This window comes from Ceratotherium simum, chromosome 13 (genome assembly GCF_057802395.1).
Source record: "Ceratotherium simum simum isolate JZ-2026a chromosome 13, ASM5780239v1, whole genome shotgun sequence".
Lineage (NCBI taxonomy): Eukaryota > Metazoa > Chordata > Mammalia > Perissodactyla > Rhinocerotidae > Ceratotherium > Ceratotherium simum.
In genome coordinates this window covers 42,230,906-42,256,311 of record NC_141912.1, presented here as the reverse complement: position 1 = coordinate 42,256,311, position 25,406 = coordinate 42,230,906, and the positions used below count along the sequence as shown (strand labels likewise).

At 47.5% G+C, this 25,406-nt stretch overlaps 1 protein-coding gene across 1 annotated transcript; it reads right to left on the bottom strand.

Annotated features, from left to right (window-relative positions):
* Positions 1-16,893: 16,893 nt before the first annotated feature.
* On the bottom strand, positions 16,894-24,571 carry NCR2 (natural cytotoxicity triggering receptor 2). Its single transcript, XM_087437870.1, is given in 7 exon segments — positions 16,894-16,961; positions 16,964-17,024; positions 17,027-17,111; positions 17,696-17,806; positions 17,916-18,045; positions 23,782-24,123; positions 24,276-24,571. Coding segments are annotated over 7 exon segments (882 nt in total). The 5' UTR covers positions 24,361-24,571.
* Positions 24,572-25,406: the final 835 nt, after the last annotated feature.

Below are 25,406 nucleotides of genomic sequence, written 5' to 3'. Positions count from 1 at the left end.
AGGTGGGGTGCCAGGCAGGGGTGGACGTGCAGGTCTCCTCTTGGCCTCCATGACATCCTGGGGTTGTTGAGAAGGCATTCCTTATAACTGCTGGGTGGGGTGGGAGGTAGGCCTCCACTGATACCACCCTGCCTGGGAGAGAAAGGGGGTGCCTCATTATAGCTTCCCACGTGGCCTCCACTGCCACTGTTGGGGGTGGCCTTGTTAAAACTGGGCAGTGATGAAAGCCACACCAGTCGTCCTGTGACTTCACCCCAGTGGGGAGGGCGAGGGGCGCCTCATTACTGTGGTGTGAGAGGTGGGTAGTCCAGGCTCACTCTGTGGTCTCCACTGGTTCTGCCCCTAGGAGAGGAGAGTCCTGGATTCCCACTTGGCATTCCCTGCTCCTCCCCAGGGTGGGGTGGGGGCATCTTCCTACAGCCCGTGAGGGTGGGAGTCTAGCTCCCCACTCAGCGTTTGTTGGGCAGGCGAGGTGAGGCCGCAGGGTTTTCAGTGGCGTTTGGCTGGGGCGGAGCAGGTAGTGTCTAGAAGTTTCTGTCTTGCTAGACTGCCCTTTCCAGGTCCTTTGGCTAGAGAGAGCAGGCCTTTCTTAGGGCTTTTTTCTATGCTGGTTGGCATTCCTGGGTTGCAGTTTCTCCAGGGTCCTGTCGGGGACACATGATGTAACAGAAATACCCAGAAACCTCCCCTCAGCATTGTTCCCCAGGTCCTGAGGTCTCCAGCCGGTCTGCTTTCTTCCCTCCACCTTCAGTGATCTTCTGTTTGTTTTATATGTATAATGTCTAGAATTTTAAGTCCCACTTAGAGGGAAGAATAGAGAAAAGTACATCTACTCCATCTTCCCAGAAGTGGAAGCTCTCCTACAATCACTTTTTAAAATTTCATTTTGAGTAGATTCAGTGGTTCAAGAAAAAATACAAAAAAATGTATCTAAAAAGTGAGAAATCTCTATCCCACACTGTTCCCCATCACTCCCCTCCTATCCTACCCCAAAAACCGTTGTTATTGGTTTATTGTTTTTCTCCAGAGTTTAAAAAAAATGTAAATATCTTTAATTTCCACATTTTTTAAAACACAAAAGCTAGGATATTATAGACAGAGTTTTGTACCTAACCAAATATAAAATATCTCACAGATCTGTCTATATCAGTACAGAGGGAGCTTCCTCATTCCATGAAAATGCAGAGAATTCCATTGAATGGATGTGTAATAGCTTGGAGATTTAGGTTGTTTTCTATCTTTTGGTACAAACCGTGCTGTGATAAATAGTCATCTACATATGTCCTTTCACATATGTATATCTGTGGGATACATTCCAGAAGTGGGGTTCCTGAGTCCCTGAAGTCTTGAGAGACACATTCTTTCTGAGATAGTTGCCAAGAGGCTGAAAGATGACCCTTATTAAGGCTGCATCTACCTCACGGCAAAGCTCGTAGTCAATCTGAAACCCAGTCCCTCCCACGGGACATGTGGCCCTGTGGACTCTTCCGTGAGAAGGGAGGGAGAAGGGCATAGTGGGCAGGTTGTTGGGAAGGACATATTTTCCCCCAAATCTGTTTCTATGTTGTTACCCATGACCAGACTGTAGAGTTAGAAGATTCTGGAATGGTTAGGATGAGAGGACATCGTGTTCACCTTGACAGCTCCTCTTAGTCTCCCCTGGAATGGTCTCTGAAAGCCGCATTGTAGGAAGGTTGGGAGCACAGAGTGTGAATGCAATAGGGGAGCCCCTTTCCTCTTGGGGCCTCAGTTTCTTCATCTACAGAATAAAGACAGGAGGCTGAACTTCTGTTGAGAGAGGACACTTACCCTTCTTCATCAAGAACCCCGCCACTCCAACGGATGTCTGTACAGGGGCATGTGTAGGATTCCATTTGAAGGAGGTGAGAAGGAGGAGAAAGAAAGGAGTAAAGATGGGAAGAAGAAGGAAGGCACCAGCCTAGAGGACCTCTAGGTCCAGATCCATCAATCACATGAATGCAGTGGGCAGAGGAGGCTCCAGTGAGCAGGCTCCCCGGCAGGAGACACATGGCTCTCTTTTGTTTTGTTTTTAAATTGGGGTATGGTTTACATAAATAGTGTACAGTTGTATGAGTTCTGACAAATTCATAGTCATGAAACCATCAACACAATCCAGATGTAGGCAGTCTTATCACCCCCCAAATTCCCTCAATCAGTGGTTTCCCTCCCAGTAGTTTTGCCTATTCCAGGATGCCATATATATGGGGCCATGCAGTGTGCAGCCTTTTTCTTTCTTTCTTTTCTTGTTGGGGTATAATTAGCCTGTTGAATCTGGCTTCTTTCATAGTGCATTTGAGATTTATCAATCTTGTTGCATGCATCTGTGGTTTGTTCCTTTGCATTGCTGAGTAGTATTCCATTGTATGGATATACTGCAGTTCGTTTATCCACTGGCCAGTTGAAGGACCTTTGGGTTGTTTCTGGTTTCTGGCAATTATGAATAAGGGCACTATAAGTGTTGTGTCTGGGTTTTTGTGTGAACGTAAAGTAAACCTACTTGCTGGTTGTAGAGTAAGTGAGAAGTCAGGGGTGGGACACGGAGCAGAGCTTTAGTTGGTCATGTTAAGCTCGCTGGATGATAGAAAGGACAGAACAAATGTGTAATTAAAGTGTTAGGGAGCCAATGAGAGCACACCGCATGTAAGATGAGCCTCCAGAGAGGACATGGAGACTATCCTGTCACCAGGAGACTTGGTCAGGACAAGACGCACACATCCCTCCACTGCTATCCCCAGCGGGCAAGGCTGCTGCGACCTCTGACTTCCTCATTGTCCACTTGCTTCAGCGGTCATGAAAAACATTTCGATCTTTTTTACCTCAAGTACATTTTATTGTAAAAACCCTCAAACAATGCAGTAGAATACAGAGTAAATTGTGAAAGTCGACCTCCACACCCCCTCCCCACCTGTCACACACCCCTATCCGATGTAACCCGTTAGCACAGCAAGGTGATCCTTGCACACTCTCTTCCCTTTTTACACACACACACACACTGTATCCATGGATATAGCTTTATCTTCATTTTAACATATAAATGAGGTAACATGATGTGCGTCACTCAGCAGCTCGATTTTTTTGGTTCTAAATATGTTGTGGCGATCTGATCTGTGCGTGTCAGTACACACAGATCTGCCTCCTCCTTTCAACCTGCTGTGTCGGACCCTCTGCTAGAGAGGAAGCATCATTATTTAGTTCCTTTCCTATTCATGGCCAGTTATTTCCAAGTTTCACTATTATGTAGAATGTTGCAAGAAATAACCTTTTGTATACCTCTTTGGGCATGCATGGTTATAGTCTCTCACCTAGACACCAGAAATGATGGAATTGTTTGCAGGAAGGGGATGCATATTTGATATTTTGATGAATCCGGACAAATTGATTTCCTAAAAGGATGCACTAATTTATATTCCCGCCCACAGCTTTTGAGACTGCTAATTTTCTCACAACCTTATCACCACTGGAAATGACCAATCCTTTACATGTTTATTAATTTACTGGGTGAAGAATGACCTCCTCACATTGTTTTATTTTGCATTCTCCCGTTTTCTGATAAGATTGATCCTGTCTTCCGTGTATGAGTTTTCCGTGGGTGTTTCTTTTGATTGCAGTTTCTATCCCTCTCTGTTTCTTGTCGAGTTATTGCCCTTTTATTATTGATTTTACAAGTTGTTTATACATGCTGGATATTTATCTTTGTATAACATTGTAGGGGAGCAGAACCTGCCACCCCAAAATGCATGTTTTTGGCTTGATTATTTTTAAGAACAAAGACTCAGGAAGAAACTTTGACCTTCCCCCTAACTGCCTAAGAGAATTTAAGATAGAAGGCCTGTTCCAGGAAGGAGCTATCACCATAGATAACTCTAGCATAATATGAACTAGGTGTGGTAGACAGAAAGTAACCCATCAAGGCCCATTTGATCCAAGTCCTCCCCATGTCCCATTGTCTCTGCAGGCATGGCAAACATTTGTCTACCAAACATATACTTTTCCATCTCCATGTGAATTGCCTTCCTCCCCTTAGAAGTCCCAAACCACCACCCCCAACATCCTCCTTTGTCTTTAGCCAAAGATGGTATTTAAGGTGGTGGCTTTGGCCGTTTTGGTGAGTTACTCTGTTTTCCTGGGTTTCTCCCATGTATATATGTTATTAAATTTGTTTGATTTTCTCCTGTTATTCTGTCTCATGTCAATTTAATTCTTAGACCAGCCAGAAGAACCTAGAAGAGTAGAGGAAAATTTCTTCCTCCCCTACAACATATATTATTTTTTCTATCCTATCACTTTTTTAAAAACATTGTTTATAGACTCTTTTACCATACACAAGAATTGGTTTTTTGAGTAGGAAATCTGTGAGTCTTTTCCTCCCTGGCTTCTATGTGGAGGAGCTTTTGTACAGCGGGCCAGTCCTCTGGGGAAAGGGTGAATGGCATTTCTCCCAGAAGCCTGAAGCCTGTGGAGACCTATTTCCTCAGGGAAGAAGTTCACCTAGTGACACCTGGGGAAGAATGCGAAAATACTGATAGCTGCAGGAACACTGTGTTTCCCACCAGTGACGTGAGCTCACCTCCTGGAGCCCAGTTAGGGTGACGGTGAAGCCAGACCAGGAATGCTGTCCTGAGTGGAATATAGGGAAGACATAGTCTTGCTTTGCTCCTGGGTCCTGTGACTGGCAGGTCACAGAGACTGGCTGAGACTCCCTTCTTGCCCTTCTTCCTGGGACAGGCATAGCCCTGCCCAGAGAGACCCTTCCCATTCCCTTAGGCTCAGGTCTTTCTCCCCAGGAGCCTGGAATTCAAGGCGTCACCTCCGGGGGCCCTGCAGGGCTGGGTAAGGGAGCATCCTCCTGTGTGCACAAACCTGGAACACGCCTTCTGGCTGGTCCTCTGGCTGCAGAGCCCTTCTCCCTGCCGCCCCCCCCCATCTCCTATCTTCTCTCCTCTCCTCTTCCTCAACCCCTCGTCTGAAGTCAAGGGCACATGGGGGCCAGGTGGAGGTGGCGTTAGCAGCAACAGCAGGAGGAGGGGTCCCCTCAACCGAGCTGCCCCTGTCCTTGAGCTCTTGGGTGAGGGTGGAGGGGCTGAGGAAATGATGTGTTTCCTGGGAAATGGGCCTGATCCGTCAGGGCTCCCCCAGCACCTCTGAGAAGCAAGAATTGAGAAGGATGAAGGCCTCCTTTGAGAAAGTGGGAGGCCTGGGGAGGTGGGCTCTATGGGAATAGGGAAGGAGGGAGGCAGAGCCGGGAGAACCCGCTCCCCCCAGGTGCACAGAGGCTCTCTGGGCCCCAAGAGGCCTCGGCTCTGCCCCCAGGACAGCCACAGGAAACTCCGAGGTGCTCTTGGCCCTGCTTGCTCAGCTTCCCCCCCCCCCCTTCCATTGGGGTGGACAAGGGTGGCGTGGTCGGCAGGGGAGGAGCTGAGAAGTCCTGGCAGGAAACTGTGGTCAGCTCAATGCTGCCTTGCTCTCGCTCTTCTCTCTCTCTGCACACTGTCTCTCGTTTCCTGGGTCCTGGTTTTGACCCTCTACACCAAAAGGATGGGCTAACGACAGTTGACGGGGTCAGAGGGTCATTCGGATCCTGACCACAGTCCTAAGTCCCCCATAGGCATCACACCTAGGTCTAACTGGTGGGTCAGTGACGTGTTTCCACCCTGGGAGGTTTTGTGCGTGCTGGAGGGGAGAGGAGAGGAGGGTCAGAGGTGCAGGGAGGGTCTTGGGCAAAGGTGGGGAGAGGGGAGCTGGGAGCAGAGCACACTGAGCAGGGGTCCTCAGAGGGGCTGGTGGGAGGGGATGGGACTGGCTCAGGAGGAGGGGTGAGGAGGCGAGAGGCAGTCTCTGCGCTGGGGGCACCCTTATGCCTTAGCTCCCACTGCTATGTGACCCATCGAGGCTTGGGAAACGTCGCCTGAAAAAATAAGCCGATGAAAGAATCTAACATACTTTCCTGTAATGAATTTCGGGGTTTTTAGAATCAGGAAAACGTTGACATTTATATATAATTTACAAAGAACGGAGGAAAAAACCAAGAAACTTGGTGTGGTATGTGCAATTCTAGAGGCAGCAGTTGCGAGGTCTGCCGACCAGTGCCAAGTTCAGGGCTTCACCCGGACATGGATGCATTGCTGGGACTGTGGCTTTGATGGTGGCCGCATCTGCTGTCATTTGATGACACGCAGGTAGCACTCCCTGGGCGTGTCAGTCATTGGGGCTGCCCGGGGGTGGGGTGGGGCACGGGTGGGGCCGTGGGGCTGGAATCCCACAGGTGCTGGCGGAGTCACCTGCCCCCAGCCCCCAGTACATTTTTCTAATCAGCAGGCCCAGAGGAGTGCCTTTTTGTCCTCTCTGCGTGGGAAAGGGGGACCATTTGTCTAATTTCCAGAGAGGAGCAGGATGTGCCTGCGGCTGTCCGGAGCTCAGGGTCCAGGGGCTCCACTCCACTTCTTTATTTTTAACTCACTGTATTTTTTATGAGGAAGTATTTTAAAATAAATTGCAGATATTCTGACATTTCACCCTTAAATAATTCAGTGTGCATCTCTAAAAAAAAAAAAAAAGAGCTTCTTGCTTCATAACAAATTAATATTATCACAGCCAGTGCAATTAAAAGTCATTTCTTAATAGCTTGTAAGCCCGGTCCATATTCAGATTTCCCCAGGAAATGCAGCACTTTAACCATAAGCAGAAACTCTGGTCTGCCCGAGACCTCCAACTTCCTCAGAATTCCCTGCCTTGGGCCCCGTGCTGAGCCTGGTCCCCAGAGGAGCCCAGAGAGAAGGCTGAGAACTGGAAAGAGGCTGTGGAAGACTGGGGTTTCTGAGGAACAGACCCTAAACCTGGGAGCCCAAATTGCCCCTGGATACTAGTGGGCCGCTGGACTCTTAGAGGTGGGTGGAGGTGGGACGGGGCTTCAGCTCCTTCCTGGGACTATGCACCCTTTCCAGCAAAATGTTAAAAGATAGACTGAGGCATATTAAAAATTTTAAGAGTTTATTTGAGCAAAAATCTATTCAAATCGGGCAGCATACAATCTAGCAGATAGAAAGGAGCTCCGAGGAGCTGTACAAAATGAAAGACTTTTATAGGCAGAAGGGAGCAGGAACAAGGAAGTTAAACTGGTGGAAAAGTGGGTTGGTTATAGAAAAGTTACTTTCCTTTAGGAGATGGCAGGGGTCTACCAGGCAGATTACTTCACTAGTGCTGACCAGGTGGTTCCTGATTGACTGGTTTAACATTCCATTTCTGGGAGAGCAGAAACTGTATTTAAGTTAAGTCTCAGTTTGGAGATGTGGGCTTAGCGTAATCAACTTCATTTTGGCCTGTTGTCTTGTTTTTAACAGAGCTCATGTGAGGTCATGGCTACTCTGACTAATGTGACTTCACAGCAAAGTTACTCATTAAGGTGTGTTTTTTCCACACCAGCAAGCAATTAACTCAGTTCTTCTGAGACACCGACTGGGTGTCCCACAAATTGAACTCAGTTCTGACACCACCTGGAGATACTGTCAGATCCCACAGGGTAAAGGCTCGGTCCCACAAGACTGCCTCCACTCAGATGCCAATGGCCAGTCCTGGTTGTCACCTGTGCTTCTGACCTACTGGCTATAGATCACAGGTTCGCATGACCCCCTCCTTGGGTTTGGTTAATTTGTTAGAACAGCTCACAGAACTCAGGAACCCATTTACTCATTAGATTACCGATTTATTACAAAGAATATTAAAGGATATGAATCAGCAGCCGGGTGAAGAGATACATAGGATGAGGTGCCGAACGTGGGAGCTTCTGTCCCTGTGGAGTTTGGGGCCTGGCACGGTGGCACATAGATGCACCTTGGTTCCCCAACCCAGAAACTCTTTGAACCTCATCCTTTTTTTGTTTTTTTTTTCTGGAGGCTCCATTACATAGGCATGATTGATTAAATCATTGACTGTTGGTGATTAATTCAACCTCCAGCCCCTCTCCCCTCTCCAGAAATCAGGGGGTAGGACTGAAATTTCCAACCCTCTATTTGTGGTTGGTTCCCCTGGTGACCGGACCCCATCCTTACGGGATTTCCAAAACTCACCAAGTGTGCTCGAAAGGGGCTTGCTATGAATAACATGACACCCACTTCACCTTTACGGCAAAGATGCTCCCATTGATCTTATCATTTAGGGAATTCTAAGGGTTTTCGGAGCTGTCAGCCAGGAACCATGGATAAAGACCAAAATGTAAGTTGATTATAAATTACAATATCTCACTCATCCTTGCTGGCAACTTCCTCCACTCTCTGGTGCCTGCTAGTGTCTGCTTCTTCCATCCCTCGCCAGCCACCTCCTCTCCAACTTAGCTCCTGCTCTGTTGCTCCCTTCCTTCAGCTTGTGCTGGAATGTTCCACAAGGGCCCCTCCACCTATGGACTCGCTGTTGTGTTCAAGGGCTGCTGGCTCCTTTTGTTTGTTTGTGTGCCATGGTGCTCCGTCCCTGGCAGCCCTGACTTGGGCACAGGAAGCTGTTCATTTCATGCTCATTGGCTTAGCCTCTTGTGGAAGGGGTTTCAGAACTCATCTTCATCCCCTTCATTTTCCAGAGAAAGAAAAAGGGTTCAGGGAGGGGCAGTGACTTGCCCAAGCTCAGCAAGGGCTGAGCTGAGAAAACTAATCTGGGTTTTGGTTCCAAGCCTTACTCACTCCTGGTCCCCTCCACTCACTGGGCTTGTGTGTAGCGCCCTTGCCTGCTTACAACAGCATTTAAGGGGGCTCTGGGGCTCCCAGGGGCCAACGGGAGAACTGAGGAGAAGGAAGGGTGATGAGGGGGAAACAGAGGGCAAAGTAGAGAAAGTAGAGAAGGTAGAGTAGTCCCCTAGATGTCAAGTGTGGGAACGCGGGCCAGAGTTTTAGAGCTTGAAGGAAACTTAGGAAACAACACATAGTCACGTAATTTTATGATTTGCAAGGCTTATTCATTTGCATTATTTATCTTAATCCTCACAGCAGTGTGGAGGTAATATTTGCCCCCCTACAGGCGAGGAAACAGGTCCAGAGAAGGTCAGTGACCCGCTGAGAGCGGCAGGTGGCTTTACTGAGTCCAGGCTCCTGAGCTCATCAGGGTTTTCTACTGCATGTCCCGCCTGCAGTCAGAACAGCGAACCAGGAGGGTGGGCAGGGCTGCTGCAGGACGGCACACAGAGGCAGAGGCAACACTTCCCCCTCCCACTGCACACCAGGTTGGCGGCCACAGCCTCCTGATGAGGACGAGGAGGAAGGCTGCCCCCGGCCACCGCTGGCCAGAAAGGGGTGTGGTTGAGAGTGCCTGTGTTTTGGGCCCAGGTTGGTCACTTTCCTCACCTGATTCTTTCCTGTGTTCCCCTCTGCTGTCCACTGAGAAGAGGAGCCGACTCCTTGTCGGTCTCCAAGTTCACCCTCTGCTCACACACTATTATCTGTCACTCCAGCTGAGATCAGCTCTGAGTTGTCTCTTCTGTGTCACAGGTGAGTCCTCTTTCTCCTATACCTCACTCTCTCTAAAGCCCAGCATTTGTTTGGTGTTCTCCTTTGTCTAATGCTTTATGAATATATCATCTACTTAGTAATCTGAAAAGCTTGGTAATGTGGATATTGTCAGTTCTGTTTTTACCAGTGAGGAGATTGAGGGTAGAGACCTTAAGTACATTCTCCAGTTTCACTTAGCCAGTAGGTGAGAAGGAAAGGGGATCCTGGTCATGTAGTGGCAGAAAGTTTAGCAACACTGCCACCTGCAGTACTGTGGAAAGTAGAAAGTGTACCTAATGAACTGGGTGGTGTAGTTATGATCTCCAAAGTGTCGAGGGTGCTGCCTGGGTTCTTCTTGTGGCTTATTGTAAAATGTGAGAGGAGGGAGATAAACTATTGTTGTTAGTGCCTTTGAATCGATTCTGACTCCTAGCGACCCTGTGTATAGCCGAGGGATCCTGCCTGGTCTTTTTGTGCCATCCTCTCACCTTCCAGTGCTATATCAGAGAATGCTTTGTCTGCTATTCATAGAGTTTTCATGGCCAATTTTTTCGAAAGTGGTTGGCCAGGTCCTTCTTTCTAATCTGTCTTAGTCTGGACACTCTGCTAAAACTTGTCCACCATGGGTGACCCTGCTGGCATTTGAAATACCCGTGGCATAGCTTTCAGCATTACAGCAACACGCAGCCACCACAGTATGACAACCGACGAACAGGTGGTGTGGTTTCCTGACTGGGAAACAAACCTGGGCCATGACAGTGAGAGTGTCAGATCTTCACCACTTGATCACCAAGGCTGGAAGTTTATAGATAAACTATAGGCAGGGCTATTAAACATGAAGGAGCTGGGCCTTGATGATCTTGAAAATTCTCAGCGTCTGCAGAGAGCAAATGATGATAAAATCAAATCCAGGGCACTTTCAGGAAAATATGGTCTAAAGATGAAACCAAGGGTGTGACTGCAAAGTCCTCTGTTAAGATCTCAGAAAGATCAAAGGTAGTGCCTCAGTTTAAGGGCGTGTACCTCACTGATTTTCTTCAATCAAACATGAGGGCTTCTAAGAAGCTTAAAGATATTATTCCTTAGTGTCTCAGCAGAAGCCCAAGGTACAGAAGAGACCTTATCTTGGAGAGATTTATGGGTGTGACTTTTGTCTAATTGAGAGAATCTCAAGAAGACTCACAGGAGACCCACACATTAAAAAAAAATTTTTTTATCGAGGTCATTTTGGCTTATAACACTGTGTACATTTCAGGTGTACATTATTATATATCAGTTGCCGTATAGACTAGATCGTTTCACCACCAATAGTCTGGTTTTGTTTTTTGTTTTTTTTGTGTGAGGAGATCAGCCCTGTGCTAACATCCGCCAGTCCTCCTCTTTTTTTGCTGAGGAAGAGTGGCCCTGGGCTAACATCCATGTCCATCTTCCTCCACTTTATATGGGACGCTGCCACAGCATGGCTTGCCAAGCAGTGCATTGGTGTGTGCCCAGGATCCGAACTGGCGAACCCCGGGCTGCCACAGCGGAGCGCGTGTATTTAACTGCTTGCGCCACCAGGCTGGGCCCCCCAGTAGTCTAGTTTTTATCTGTCTCCATAGATATGTGCCCCTTTACCCCTTTGGTCCTCCCCCACCCTCTTTCCCTCTGGCAACCACTATTCTATTCTCCTTATCCCTGTGTTTATCGTCCACATATGAGTGAAATCATATGATATTTGTCTTTCTTTGTCTGGCTTATTTCACTTAGCATAATACCCTCAAGGTCCATCCATGTTGTTGCAAATGGCATGATTTTGTCTTTTTTATGGCTGAGTAGTATTCCATTATATATATATACACCACATCTTCTTTATCCGTTCATCAGTTGATGGGCACTTGGGTTGCTTCCATGTCTTGGCTATTGTGAATAATGCTGCAATGAACATAGGGGTGCATACATCTCTCTGAATTGTTGATTTCATATTCTTTGGATAAATACCCAGTAGTGGGATAGCTGGATCATATGGTATTTCTATTTTTAGTTTTTTGAAAAATCTCCGTACTGTTTTCCATAGTGGCTGCACCAGTTTGCATTCCTACCAGCAGTGTATGAGAGTTCCCTTTTAGGAGACCCACACATTTTTTAACGAGAATGACATCCACAAAAACACTGCCAATTGGACTGAAAGGAACAGAGAAAGTATAAAATAAAAAAAGTCCTTTATATCCTCCAAATTCTACTAGCAAGAAGCAGGCTGAGAAAATTTTGAAGCTGTAAACATGGACTGCCTTTCACGGAAAGTGAAAGACGACTCAGAAGATAGAAACAAGAAATCAGAGGGAGGAGCCAAGAGCCATAGTAAATTATTCCCAGGTAGAAGTGGGGCAGAGTCCTAATCAAGTAATTTCCAGCATTTGCCCAGCAGAATTTCAGATTTTCTGTGGATCCGTGCTTCTTTTGCCTCCCATTTCCCCCTCCTCTGAACAGGAATGTCTATCCTGGTTATCCCAGGCTGTACCACATTGTATGTTGGGTGTGTGTATGGCAGATAACTTGTTGCTTTTGCTCACGTCTTCATATTGAGAACTGTGCTTGAGGAGCTGTACATAAGGAACTACACCTGCGGCGCTTCATTCACACCTGGGCCTGATTTAAATGATAGTTTCCTGGACCTCATGCTGATGCCATAATGGGATGAGCCTTGCAGAGGCCTTTGGAGGGGATGAGTGTATTTTGCATGTGGGAGAAATGTAAATAATTTGTAGCCAGATTATGTACAGTGGTGGTTTTAAAATGTATCCACACATTCTTTGATATACCTTCCTTCAAGAGATGGAGCCTAATCCCTCTCACTTAGTGTGGGCTGAACCCAGTGACTAGCTTCTGATGAAGAGAATACGACAGAAGTAGTGGTGTGTGACTTCAGAGACTAGGTCATAAAAGTCACTGTGACTTCCTCCTCTCTCTCTCGGATCAGTCACTCTGGGGCAGTTGGCTCCCAGGTCATGAAGAAAGGCCCATGGGACAAGGAACTGACACCGTACTCCAACAGCCATGTGGGTGAGCCATCTTGGAAGTGGTCCTCCAGTCACTCTCAAGCCTTCAGATGATGCTGTTCTTGCTGACATCCTGACTGCAACCACATGAGAGATTCTGAACCAGGAACGCCTAGGTAAGAGGTTTCCAAATTCCTCACCCCCTCCCAGAGCAATCTGTGAGATAAAACATATGTCATTTGTTGTTTCAACCTACTAAGTTTTGGGGTAGCTTATTATGCAGCGTCGAATGAGTTAGGAGAAAAACCACAAGAGTTTCTTTTTCTTTTCTTTTCTTTTTTTTTACTAGAAGCCAAGGGAAGAAAGCATTTCAAGAAGGAAGGAGTTATGAGTAATATCCGATGCTGCTCATCTTCTCAGTGTGATGAGGTCTGAGTATTGACCGCTGCGTTTAGCAATGTGGAAGTCGCTGGAAATTGTGACAAGATGTTTCAGAGAGTGGTGCAAATGAAGGCCTGATTGGAGTAGGTTCAAGAGAGAACAGAGAGAGAAATGTTGGAGGCTGAGAGTGTATCCAGCCCTTTCCTGGGGTTTTGCTGTAAAGGGCGATAGAATGTGGAGCAGTAGCTGGCGCCGTGGGGTTGAGAGAGGGTTTGTCATATATCATAGCTCATTTATATTCTGATTATCGTGATAACATGAGAGAGGGTGAAAAGATGATGCAGGAGAGAGGGGAGAACTTCTGGAGCAATTTTCTTGTGTAGACAAGAGAAGATGGGATTTGGGGCTGACGTGGAGATGTTGGCCTGAGATGGGAGCAGGGAGAGTGACAAGAAGAGAGTACCTGCAGGGCACAGAGATGAGATGATTGACAGGTGTGGTTGGACTGAATGGACATTCTTTTCTCAGGGTTCTATTTTTTTTGGTGAGTTAGGATGCAAGGGCACCAGCGGAGCGTGAGGAGAGGGAGGGAGGGGTATGGAGTTTGAGGGGCCAGAGCATGGTGTGAAATAGAAGTCTAGAATGGGCACCATGTGTTTGCAGTGAGACGTTTCAGCATCATAGGTTGGTTTTTTCCAGCCACATTCAGCTTTGGGACAGGATGCAGGACAGAGTAAGCGGGAAGCTGGATTCAACTAGGGTTGGAGTTTTGCTGGGGACTTCAGTGAAAGGGGAGAGGGACAAAGAAATTGAGACTATGTGCTGAAGAGTGATGATAAGGATAGACCATGGAATCTAAGAGGAAGGAACGCATGAGTGAGGTGAGGGAGAGAGGTAAGGGGCAAGACTAGTGGATCAGGGATCCCAGTAGTGTTGAAGAGGTACTATGATCAGGTTAATAGGATTGAGCTAGAGAGACAGGTGGTGGCTAGAAGGTGGGTATTTCAGAGTTGAGACTAAGGAAGGGGAGCCGCTATTCTTGTTGACCGTCTGATTGGGTAGCTGAGGCAGGGAAGAGGAAAAGATCATTGGGAGAGAGGAAGTCAAGGAACTGAGAGGCCAGGGATTGGGACGGATCCTCCATGAGTCTACACAGGCCCATTTCACCAAGGATTATGGCAGGAGCAGGGAGAGTGACAGTGAGCCAGGGGTTAAGGCCAACGAAGAAGAAAGAGGAGTTCTCCAGATTGTGTAGGATCTGCAACAATGATGGAGTCTGTTGGCAGCAAATCAAATTGTGGGGCTGATTTAGGGAGGATAGGAAGATAGGCAGTGGCAATGAAGAGTGAAGGGGACACCAACTTCACCTTCAGACCTACTGCCAGGAGGCGAAGGAGAACGAAAACCACCACTTGCGAGAACTACCAGAGAAAGCAGTGTTTTCAGAGGAGAGGTAAATTTCAGGGAGACTAAGATGGTGACGTTCTGAGAAGCTGAGAATATAAGGGCTTGTGCCAATGACTCTGTGTTTCAGAGGGTAGAGTGAAAAGATTTATGGATTTTGGGAAGAGTGGGAAATGGGGCTAACAGTGAATTTATAAGGTCTCACTGAGATGTGATTCTGGGTGACGAGAGAGGACCAGGGAACCCTGGGCATCTTGTAGTGACTGGAGTGAATAGGGATAAAGGAATGAAGAGGCTGGTCTGGGGGGACGGAGCCAGGAGTCTTTACAGGAGCGAGAGGACATCTGGGGTCTCGCTCACTCCTCCCCACGGTGGCAGGTGCTGGGAGGGGTGGTTTGATGGAAAATCTGAGGCCCCCCTCTACTCCTACTAAGGAGGTGTGGAAGCTGTGTGAGGGAAGTGGCAGTAGGTGGGTAAATATGGTATAAATCCATCCTCAAGGATAAAGAGAGGGCTCCATAAAAGTTTTGAAGCTGGGTAACAATTGGATGACTCTAATGGACCAGAGAAAGATGGGGGTGGGAGAAACAAGAAACAAGTTATTTTTACTTTAGAACCTCAGAAAGCTTTAGAAATTGCAGGCATGAGCATTTCAGAAGGCAGAGTAGAAGAGGGAGCTGGAAACCAGAGAGTAGGTTGAAAGTCCGCTTAAGCAGCAGCTCGACTCCTCACCTTCCGTGAGACAAAGAGTGGGTCAGCTGCCCACATCCTCTGTCTTTGCTCTCATTCACCGCCCTGCAGAGAACTTGAGGTTAGTCTCTGATGAGGGTGAATCACAGAGACGCTCCGCTCAGGGCATCACCGAGAGGCAGACTGTGTTTCAACAGGGAGCTGAGTGAGTGAAAACAGGCACTGGGCCGTGGGGCCCCTTTGCTTTGCTACACTTGGCACCTAGAACCCTGGCATCCAGGCTTATACCCCCAAGGAAGGCAGTCAAAAGAATCTTTTTGGAGAAACTGAGTTGTCAAAGAGAAAAAGTGAAACGATGCTTGTCTTAGTCTATTTGAGTTGCTATAACAAAAATACCATAGACAGGGTGACCTAAAGAACAAACATTTATTTCTCACGGTTCTGGAGGCTGGGAAGTCCAAAACCGAGACATGGGCAGATTGCATGTCTGGTGAGGGCTTCCTGGTTCATGGAGGGCTGTCTACTCACTGTGTCCTCACACGGTGGAAGGGGCTAGGGAGCTTCGTGGGGCCTCTTTTATAAGGACATCAATCCCATTCATGAGGGCTCCACCCTCATGACCTAATCACCTCCCAAAGGCCCCTGTCGACTAATACCGTCACCTTGGGGGTTAGGATTTCAACATATGAATTTGGGGGGACACATTCAGTCCATTAAAATGCTCTTGCCCAATCAGTCTAGAATCCACAAACCCCCATAATACACTCTGAGTGTTCGAGCTTTTAAATATGGTTGGGCTGCTGAGAAGTAGCAGAGGTTTCCAGAAAGTTCTGAGGAAAGAAGAGACCAATGAAAGGAGAAAACGAAAGACATAAAAAGACACTTGGAGGAAACAGAAAATACACAAAGCTTAAAAAAACTTCAAAAGTTAAAACTTTAATATTGCCAGAAAAAATATGGCATTCCCAAATAAAACATGCATGTGAAAAAGGAACATTCAGAGAACAAATGGACCATTTAGAAATTTTAAAATGTGACAGCATAAATAGTAAATCTTTGAATTGAAGACTTGGAATGAAACCTTGAGGAACTTTCCAAGAAAGTAGGAATAAAGAAAAACAGATGAAGAACAGCAGAGAAAATAAAGTTAGAAGCTCAAGTCTGGAAAGTCCAACATTGAGATAATAAGTGTCAGAGAGAGGACACCCCCAGGGAAGGACAGTGCTGGGGGTCAGCATGACCTCTGTTGTGGTCATGAGGAGCGTCCTGCTCAGCTTGTGCAGAAAAAGGAGGGTTCACTTCTCTCCAGAGCCTGCGGCCATCTTGGTGGCACAAGAAGGACAGTATGGGGGGTGCACAATGACATGGTGACAAGGGGTGGCTGAACTTGGCAGAGCGTGGGACCCGGATAATGACACTGGACTTCAATTCCCATGCAGTGAGAATGCACAGAGGTGTTGTTGAGGGGGGATGTGCAAGGAGGAACAATTTGGGAGGTGGAGACCAAAGGTGGGACACCAAGTTAGGTGACTGACAGAATGGTCCATGCACAGGTGCAACGTGGGCACATTTGGAAACAAGGAGGAAGAGACAGAAGAAACAGAGAGAAGCAGACAGAGGGGCCTTGGCAAAGTGAGCCTGAGCGAGGGGAGAGGGAGAGACCTGGGGTGACCTGGGGCCTGGCTGAGCTGTGGGGCTACAGAGAGGAAGAGGAGGAAGAGGAGAGGAAGGGGAAGGGGAGGAGTCGGGGGGCAGGGAGGAGTCAGAGTCATCAGCAGTGGTGGCTCCGGTTTGGTGGAAATGTGTTCCACTGGGCTTTGACTCCCATAACTGGATGATGCTGGCCCAGATGCAAACAGAGTGTGAGCAAGCAGTGGGCCTGGACCCTGTGAGGAGGTCAGAGCTGAGAAATCCTCAGCACTGGAGCGAGCAGTGTAGCCAAGGGCGTTGGGTCACGTTCTGGGAGGCTCTGGCCGTTTCTTTGCAGGGAAGGCAGAGTTCAGTGGTCAGGGAGGAGCTCCTGAGGGTGGGGGGGAGACTGGCCATCCTTCTTGGGGCCCGTGGCTCAGCAGGAAGCTCCCAGGGGCCTGGTCCAGGCTGAGCTGGGCAGATCAGAGACATCCCTCTGTGTTGCACATGTTGTTTCCTTGAGGCCTTTAGATGTGAGATCCTGAGAGGGAGAAACACATGAGGCCACCGGCATCCGTTCTCTGGCCCTGTCTCCCTCTCCGCACGCCTGCCCTCCTGCAGCAAGCCTGCTCCTGGCCTGACCTGGTCCTGTTTCTGCATCTTCCTCACCTTCGCGTTGGCCCTGCACCTTTCTCCTAGCCCCACCTGTGTGCTCCCTCATGTCCCCTTCTCCCCAGAGCTTGTGACTCTTTCCCTCCTGTGTAACCCTCTCTTCCTGAGGATTTAGGATGAGGCAGCATCCTGGGATGGTGGCTTTGCATAGGCATTCCATGTAGGGCAGGCGGTGGGAGGGACTTCTGGCTGTGTAGGTTGGTGTTACTGATGGAGGATGAATTAGAGGGCGAGGAGGGGGGAGGGAAGGGGAGGGAGACATGTGGACAAGATGCATGAGAATTTGCAGCTGAAAGACAAAGGTGGTTCTGTAATGAACACGCAAGGTGGATGGATTCAGTGAGGGTTGAATTTGGAGAGCCCTGTCGATTATAATTTTCCCCCCTCCAACTCTCTACCCAGGGACAGAAGCTGTTCCCATTTCCCTCCAAGTCCAACCCAAACTCCACTCACCAGACAAGCAGAGCTGACAGCACCAGGTTCTTGGCCACAAGGAGTCCACACAGCAGGGGCACCAGGGCACTGGGGGCTGCAGGGCTGGAGCAGGAAGTGGAGTTTCGTTGCCTGGAGGACAGAGGGACAGAAAGGAGAGAGGCCCAGGCTGAGGCGGCAGCTTCTGTCCTCCGGCCCCTGAGCCAGGCTTGTGTGGATGAGGGTCCCACTTTGAACTCACTGTGAAGGGGCGGTGATGGCGGAGGAAGCCCTGGAGGTCTCTCCGGCTCTTCCAGTGGGGGACACACAGCTCTGAGTCTGTGATGAGACCAGGTCACGGGGAGCCCAGGTGGCCTGCCTGGAGGGAGAGGCTGCCAGGGAAAGAGAAGGGGCCTTGGTTAGCAGACGGGATGGCCCACCTGTTTCTGCTGGCAGGAAAGCTGGAGTAGGGAACTAGGCTGGACCGGGAACAGAAGCCTATCAGCCTAGGAGAAAACCAGTTTGCGGGGTGGGGGCTGGGTTGTAAAGTCCCCTGGCTCAGGACTAGACAGACCGGCGGCCCAGGCTCTATCTGGGGCCTGTGGAGGTAGCCCTTGGTCTAGGAGGAGCACTGAAATAGGCGTCAGGAGGCCTGGGCCTCCCTCTGAGCATTTCTACCTCTTCACATGGGTCCTCTCTACCTCTCAGCCCCCTCAAGTGTGGAAAGAGTCCGATCTTTAAGCTGCTCTCATCTCTGACATCCCTCCCTCTTGGGGGGAGGGGGGGAGAGAGGGGTTCCCCCCCTCCCACACTTCGGGGGCTGTTGGGGAAGGGGCCCTCATGGGGAGTTTTAAGGGCTGCTGTAGCATCCCTGTCACCCCTGGTTCTGCGGCAGAGCCCTGGCCAGCCCGTAGGCCCCACTGCCTCAACAGCCTGGGTGGGACCTTTTCTGAGGCCCCCCTCTTGATTCTGAGACTTGAGGTGAGCCGCCTGCTCATCACCCCTGCTGCTCTGCCCTCCCAGGAAGACCCAGATCTACCTGTGCTCAGAGCCCGTGGTGGAGGCTAGGGGAGGGCCTCTCTGGAGAAGTGAGGGGGGCTGCTGAGGATAAAGAGAAGACAAGGGCTGCAGGAGGTGGGTGGGAGGCCCAGACGGGAAAGAGGCAGTGTCAGCCCCAAGGCTGTGACATGAAGTGGGGACTCTCAGTGTCCTCAGCCAGGTCTGCACACCCACCAGGGGTCCATGAGGGGAACTGTCTCCCCCAAAGGTTGGGGAGAGAGAGGGGCAAGGGCTGGGAGAGGCCTGGAGGAGAGGGTGCTGAGGCTGGGACACCTGTCAGCCCAGGGGCTGCCCTGGAAGGTCTTCCCTGGAGAGATCCCCAGGCTGATGGACATGTGGACACAATCCTGTCCCGCAGGAACACTCTCCAAGGCTGCCCAGAATGATAGCCAGGAACAACCCGTGTGCCCAGTCTGGAGGAGGGCCTTGGGACACTCAGAAAATTTTAGTCCTGAGCTACTGAATGTGTGATCTATGGGCTGGTGCTGGTCCACAAAGTATAATCTGCTTGCAAGAAGGTAAATACAGAAATTAGGAGTAAGGATTTCAAGATTTTTATATCAATCTGATATTGCCTCAAGGTCCAAGCGTGATTAATAAACTCATCTGGTTGAACAGGGTATAGACCAGATCGCGTATTGTCAAAGTGGCACAGAGAGCTGCATATGCAGCAAGCTGTGTGCTAGTAACACACAGTAGGACCATGTTCCAGCATGTGATAGTTTAAGGTTAGCTGGTCAATTATAACCCAAAAGCATATAAATACCTGAAAAAAATTATTCTTTATCATTTGTTACTTTTGCAATCATTTAAATTTTCAGTCAAACCTGTTTTTTTAAAATTTAGAGTTTAATATGATTAGCTAGAGTAGTGATTAGCTAATTCAATTACTAATTAACAGATAGCAAAACGAAAGCCATTGAACTTTTCATCAAGAAAAGACATACCTTTTCTGAATGTAGCAGTAATAATAAATCAAATGATTATAGTGGAATTGATTTCAAAGAAAATTTTCCTTCTGAAATTACTCCAAAGAGTTTGTACTGGCTTTATTTGAAAATTTAATCCCTTATTGTGGTAGTCAGAATAACAGCTGCCCCCCAGATGTCCATGTCCTAATCCCAGGAACCTGTGAATATGTTACCTTACATGGCAAAAGGGACTTTTCAGAGGTGGTTAAGGTTAAAGACCTTGAGATGGAGAGATTATCTGGGTGGGTCCAATTTAATCATGAGTATTCAAAAGCAGAGAACGTTTTCCAGCTATAGTCAGAGAGTGAAGGATCTTTGGCTTTGAAGATGGAGGAAGGGGGCCATGAGCCAAGGAATATGACAGCCTCTAGAAGCTGGGAAAGCTCTCAGTATACAGCCAGCAAGAAAATGGGACCTCTCAGTTTTAGAGCTACAAGGAACTGAATTCTGCCAAAGATCTGATGAGCAAGAAACCGATTCTCTCTAAGAGCCTTCAGAAAGGAACACAGCCTGCTGACGCCTTGACTTTAGTCCAGGAGGCCTATAGCTGACCTCTGATCCACAGACCTGTAAGATCATACATTTGTGTTGTTGTAAGCCACTATGTTTGTGGCAATTTGTTATGGCAGCAAAGGGAAACTACGGCACTCAGAGTGTGAGTTTTGTAGTTATAATTCATGGCGAAGTACTAAAACTTGGTGAATTATTTGTTGAGATGTACTGGCTAACGAAGCAAATACGTTATAAAAACAAATAGCATTTACATAAAAACACAAAAACACAAGTTCAAAACAAACTAATTTTTGGGGGGAAAAAGTATTGAATTAAAAAGCTCTTGAAAGCAGTCAGTATTTCACATATAAACTCTAATCTTTTCTAATGGGCTTCTTGTGCAGTAACACTGTGTGTTGCTAAGACTAAAAATCTATCTACAGGTGCTGAAACGTTGTTGAAAGACTGCAAGGCAGATGTTTGCTTCACAGTGTTGGGTTAATCTGTAGCAAAGAAGGGAGCTTAAACAGCACTCTCCATGACACTTTAGCTCCATGTATTCATGAATTAGCTAATGATATGGAAGATCAACTCCTAGAACAAATACAGGCACCATACACAGGCACCATAACGACGTTTCAGTCCACGATGTACCACGTGTATGACAGTGGTCCCATAAGATTAGTACCAGAGAGCCTAGGTACGGAGTAGGCTACACCATCGAGGTTTGTGTAAGCACACTCTACGATATTCAAACAATGATGAAATTTCCTAACAACGCATCTCTCAGAACGTATCCCTATTGTTAAGCAACATATGACTGTAAAGCTAGTAAAATATTTTTCACAGCAACTTGAAAAATGCACAAATATTGCTAACACAGCTATTCTTTTACTATATGTGCCATTTGAAGGAGTATGTTCTGATGGCTGCAGTTGCTGTGACAGGAGAACATTCTGGAGTAGTCATTCAGAGTGAGGAGCCTGGGGCCAGAAGGTAAATCGATGCACTGCTTCCTTCATTGAGAAAGTCTTGTTATGAAAAAAATACCAGCTGAACTGAACAGTATGCTTAATATGCTTAACTACCTGGTAAAAATTGTGAATTACATAAAAATGAATGTATTGAATTTGAAATCATTCTCTTTATAATGTGATAATACAGAACCTGATCATAAACAATTGTTATTGCATACCAAGTTGAGAATGTTTGATCTATGTTTTGGCAAGATAGCAACCAGTTTAGTACTAACATTTTAAAAATGTAAATTTCACAGTCATACTTGTTTATATTAGAGCTTTGATATTAATATTTTCATACAAGGAAGGAATGCAATATGTTTTTCAATGGCAAATAAAATCGAAGGGCATACACAAAAGAAGCTTAGAAGGATAGTTTCTATAAATTGTTATGTCATGTTCTTAATTTAATAAAAATTATTAATAAAATAGGCAAGGATCTTGATATTGCATATCTGCAAAAGCAGTCATAGAAAAACTAATAATGTGATAGAATGTTTTGAATTTTATTTTCTGTCAAAAGAAGATATCCGCATAGGAAATTCATAGATCCAGAATCCATTTTTTCATCAAAAGATAATCTAAATATAACTATAACTTTATAATAAAGTTTTGGAACTAGCTACTGATGAGGGATTGAAGGTGCATTTTGAAAATATAGCATCACATGCTTCCTTTTGTAAAAGTTAAAAATAAAAACATTGAGCTTGTTGAAATTGCTTTAAAATTCTTATTTATATTTTTATCAACATACCTTTATGAGACCACTTTTCTACTATGAGTGTTATTAAAACACAGCATAAAAACAATTTCTTTATATATTTTGCCCTAAGAGTTATGATGTAATTAGTGTTACTCAGATTAGGTAAGTTAATAAGGAGGAAGAATGCTCATTTGTCACATTAAAATCTTCAAATGTGGATATTCAGAGTGTTTGTTCTAAGTATGAATATTGGCATTTAATATGGAAAATTGCTATTTCACTTCTAACTTTTTGTTTAGTTATGATTGAGGAACCACAAAATGTTACAGGTATAACATTAAGCCACTATGTCAATTACCTGCATGTACACTTTCAATGAACAATGTGTGCAGTTTTTATAATTAAAATTTTTTTCCTATGTTATGTTTGTTCTGATTATATTTGTTGGAATGTAATTTTATGTCTATCAAATCTAATAAGCATTTTGGGCTTGTATTTTGTATGTCTGTTTTTTTCTCATTATGTTTCTAGTCATTTATTTTTATTGTATTTTACTAAAAAATAGTCATTGATGGATTGGAGACTATTTTTTATTTTTTTTGGTGAGGAAGATTCATTCTGAGCCAACATCTGCACCAATCTTCCTCTATTTTGTATGTGGGTGGCCGCCAAAGCATGGCCACTGATGAGTGGTGTAGGTCTGCACCCAGGAGTGGAACTCAGGCTGCTGAAGTGGAGCATGCCAAACTTAACCACCAGGCCGCAGGGCTAGCCCCCTGGAGATATTTTTTAAAAGTCCTCCACCACTGTCTTAGTCTGCTCAGGCTGCTATAACAAAGTACCACAGACTGGTGGCTTATAAACAACAGAAATTCATTTCTCGCAGTTCTGGAGGCTGGAAGTCCGAGATCAGGGTGCTAGCATGGTGGGGTTCTGGTGAGACCCCTCTTTCAGGTTGTATCTTCACATGGCAGAAAGAGGGTGAAGGAGCTCTCTGGGGTCCCTTTATAAGGGCACTAATCCCATAAGAGCTCCACCCTCATGACCTAGTCACCTCCCAGAGGCCCCACCTCCTAATACCATCCCATTGGGGGTTAGGATTTCAACATATGACTTTGGGACACAAACATTCAGTCCATTGCAACTACAGATACTGGAGAAACACTGATCTAGACTACAGGTTGGCAAAATTTTTTGTAAAAGGCCAGAGAGTAGCTACTTTGTGATTTGTGGGCCATATGGTCTCTGTCACAACTACTCAACTTTGCTACTGTGATATGAAAGCAGCCATAGACATTACATAAAGAAATGGGTGTGGCTGTCTTCCCAAAAAACTTTATTTATGGACACTGAAATTTGAATTTCCTATAATTTTCATGTATCACAAAATACTATTTTCCTTTCAATTTTTTCCCAACCATTAAAAAATCATCCTTAGCTTTCAGGCCAGTTTGCTGACCTCTGATCTGAGCCAGGAAGAACAGAAAGACCAACATGATACCAACATGGTGAGGGGTGGTCTGTGGCCAGTGGACACACATTTACTTGAGTGCCTACTTTGTGCCAGGTACCGGTGCCTTCTCCAAAGATGCCAAGCAGTCTTGGGCTCCCCTGTGGCCGGGTCATACGAGCTCAGGGCTCAGACCGGTCAGCATGCTGAGCTGATCTGTTGGAGCATCTTTGAGAAGTCTTGTAAATCATTGAGACAGGGTGTGTGTGAGGGAGGTGTGTGTGTGTGTGCGCGTGTGTGTGCATATATGTGGGTCCCTCAGGCACACGTCCCCAACAGCCTTCCCAGGAGACCAGGAGAGGGGGAGGGCAGCCTGGCTTCCATGACTAGGAAACCAGGAGACACCCAAAGGGGACCCCAGGGAAGGGGCTCACCTGGAGACACCGCCAGATAGAACCTTATGGACTTAGAGACAGAGTTTCCGGAAGCGTGGTAGATTCTACACCAGTAGTGTCCTGAGTCTTCCTCCTTCAGACCAGTCATGGTGACAATGAAGAAGCCAGCAGCAGGGTTGTCCCAGATTGAGAATCGAGAGTTCCAAGCCAGTGTGCGGGGGCTGGAGCTGGTGACTAGCCTGACGCACTTGAATTTCGACACCTCCTTACACCAGCCTTTGCTCTGGTAGGGCCAGCCCTTGGGCGGATACTGGCACCTCACAGAGAGTGTCTGTCCCGCCACGCTGTGAAGTTCCTGGACCTTTGATAGTGCCCACAAGCCTGGAGAACAGAGCTGCAGGTCAGGGCCACGCCAGGACTAGCCCCACCACCAGCCCTCTGGCCACAGAGCCACTTGCTCTGGGCCCTGCTGTCCCAATAGTCCCCGTCACCCCCTCTCCTCTCCTCCCACTTTCTCTTCCCTTTCCCCTCACCTGGGAGCAGCAGCAGCAGCAGTAGTGGGAATGGGGCTCTCCAGGCCATATGGCCCTTTTCCAGTGTGCTGGTGGGAGAGGACATGGTGCGGGGCACCAGAGAGAGGGAGCTGGGAGCTGGGAGCTGGGCCTGATTCTGCTTGGCTCTTCCAGTGCCTCTGAGATGGACAAAATGAGAGAGGCCAGGCCTGGCGTGGGGAGTGGGAGACCTGGGAGGGCAGGTGTGAATCTGGATGTGGAGGGCACAGCCTGCTTGGCATACAGCTCCGGGGTCTTTGTAGAGTCTTCTCCTCTCATCTGTGACCAGCTGCCCCTTTGCCACCGTGACCTGCGCCCGGAGGAGGAGCTGAGAAGGCCAGGAGGAAACTGTGGTCAAGCAATGGACTGCCCACTCTTTCTCTTCTTTCTCTTTCTGTGCACTGCCCCTTCTCTGCAGGGGCAGTCTTTGTCCTCCTGTCTTTGTCCTCCCCTGTCTTTGTCCTCCTCTTTAGGGAAAGTCACACTGAAGGTGGGTGACAAGCTCAGGGCCATTAGAGGTCTGAGCAAGAGCCCTAAGCCCCACTGGCCCCAGGAGTGGTCAGAAACTTCTTGCCTGGGCCTGCCTGGTAGGTCAGTGATGTGTTTCCACCTGGGGAGGTTTTGTGGGCGCTTGAGGGGAGAGCAGGGAGGAGGCGGAGATTCAGTTCCAGTAAGGAAGTGTAGGGAGGGTCCTTGGCGAAGGAGGGAGAGAGGGGAGCTGGGAGCAAGGAGATCAGAGGTCTTCAGAGGGGCTGGTGGGAGGGATGGATCTATGGGGGTGGGGTGCAGAGAAGGGCGCACAGGAGCCTGGACCTGGCATCATCTCTGCACCCTCACCTGTCCACCTGTGGACACCAGAGAAAGATTTGTGTAATTAATACATAAACAGATGAAAGACTCTAACATCTCTTTCTTTAGTGAATGTTAGCACTTTTAAGATTTAATTTAAAAAGATGTAATTTACAGAGAAAGATAAAGAGATTATATAGAGAAAGAGAGAGGCAGAAAGAGAGAGAGAGATGGGAAGAGAGAGAGAGAGACAGAAAGAGAGAGAGAGATGAGGACCACCAGCGAGGGCTCTCAGTATGTGTAATTCCAGTGGCGGCCACCGGG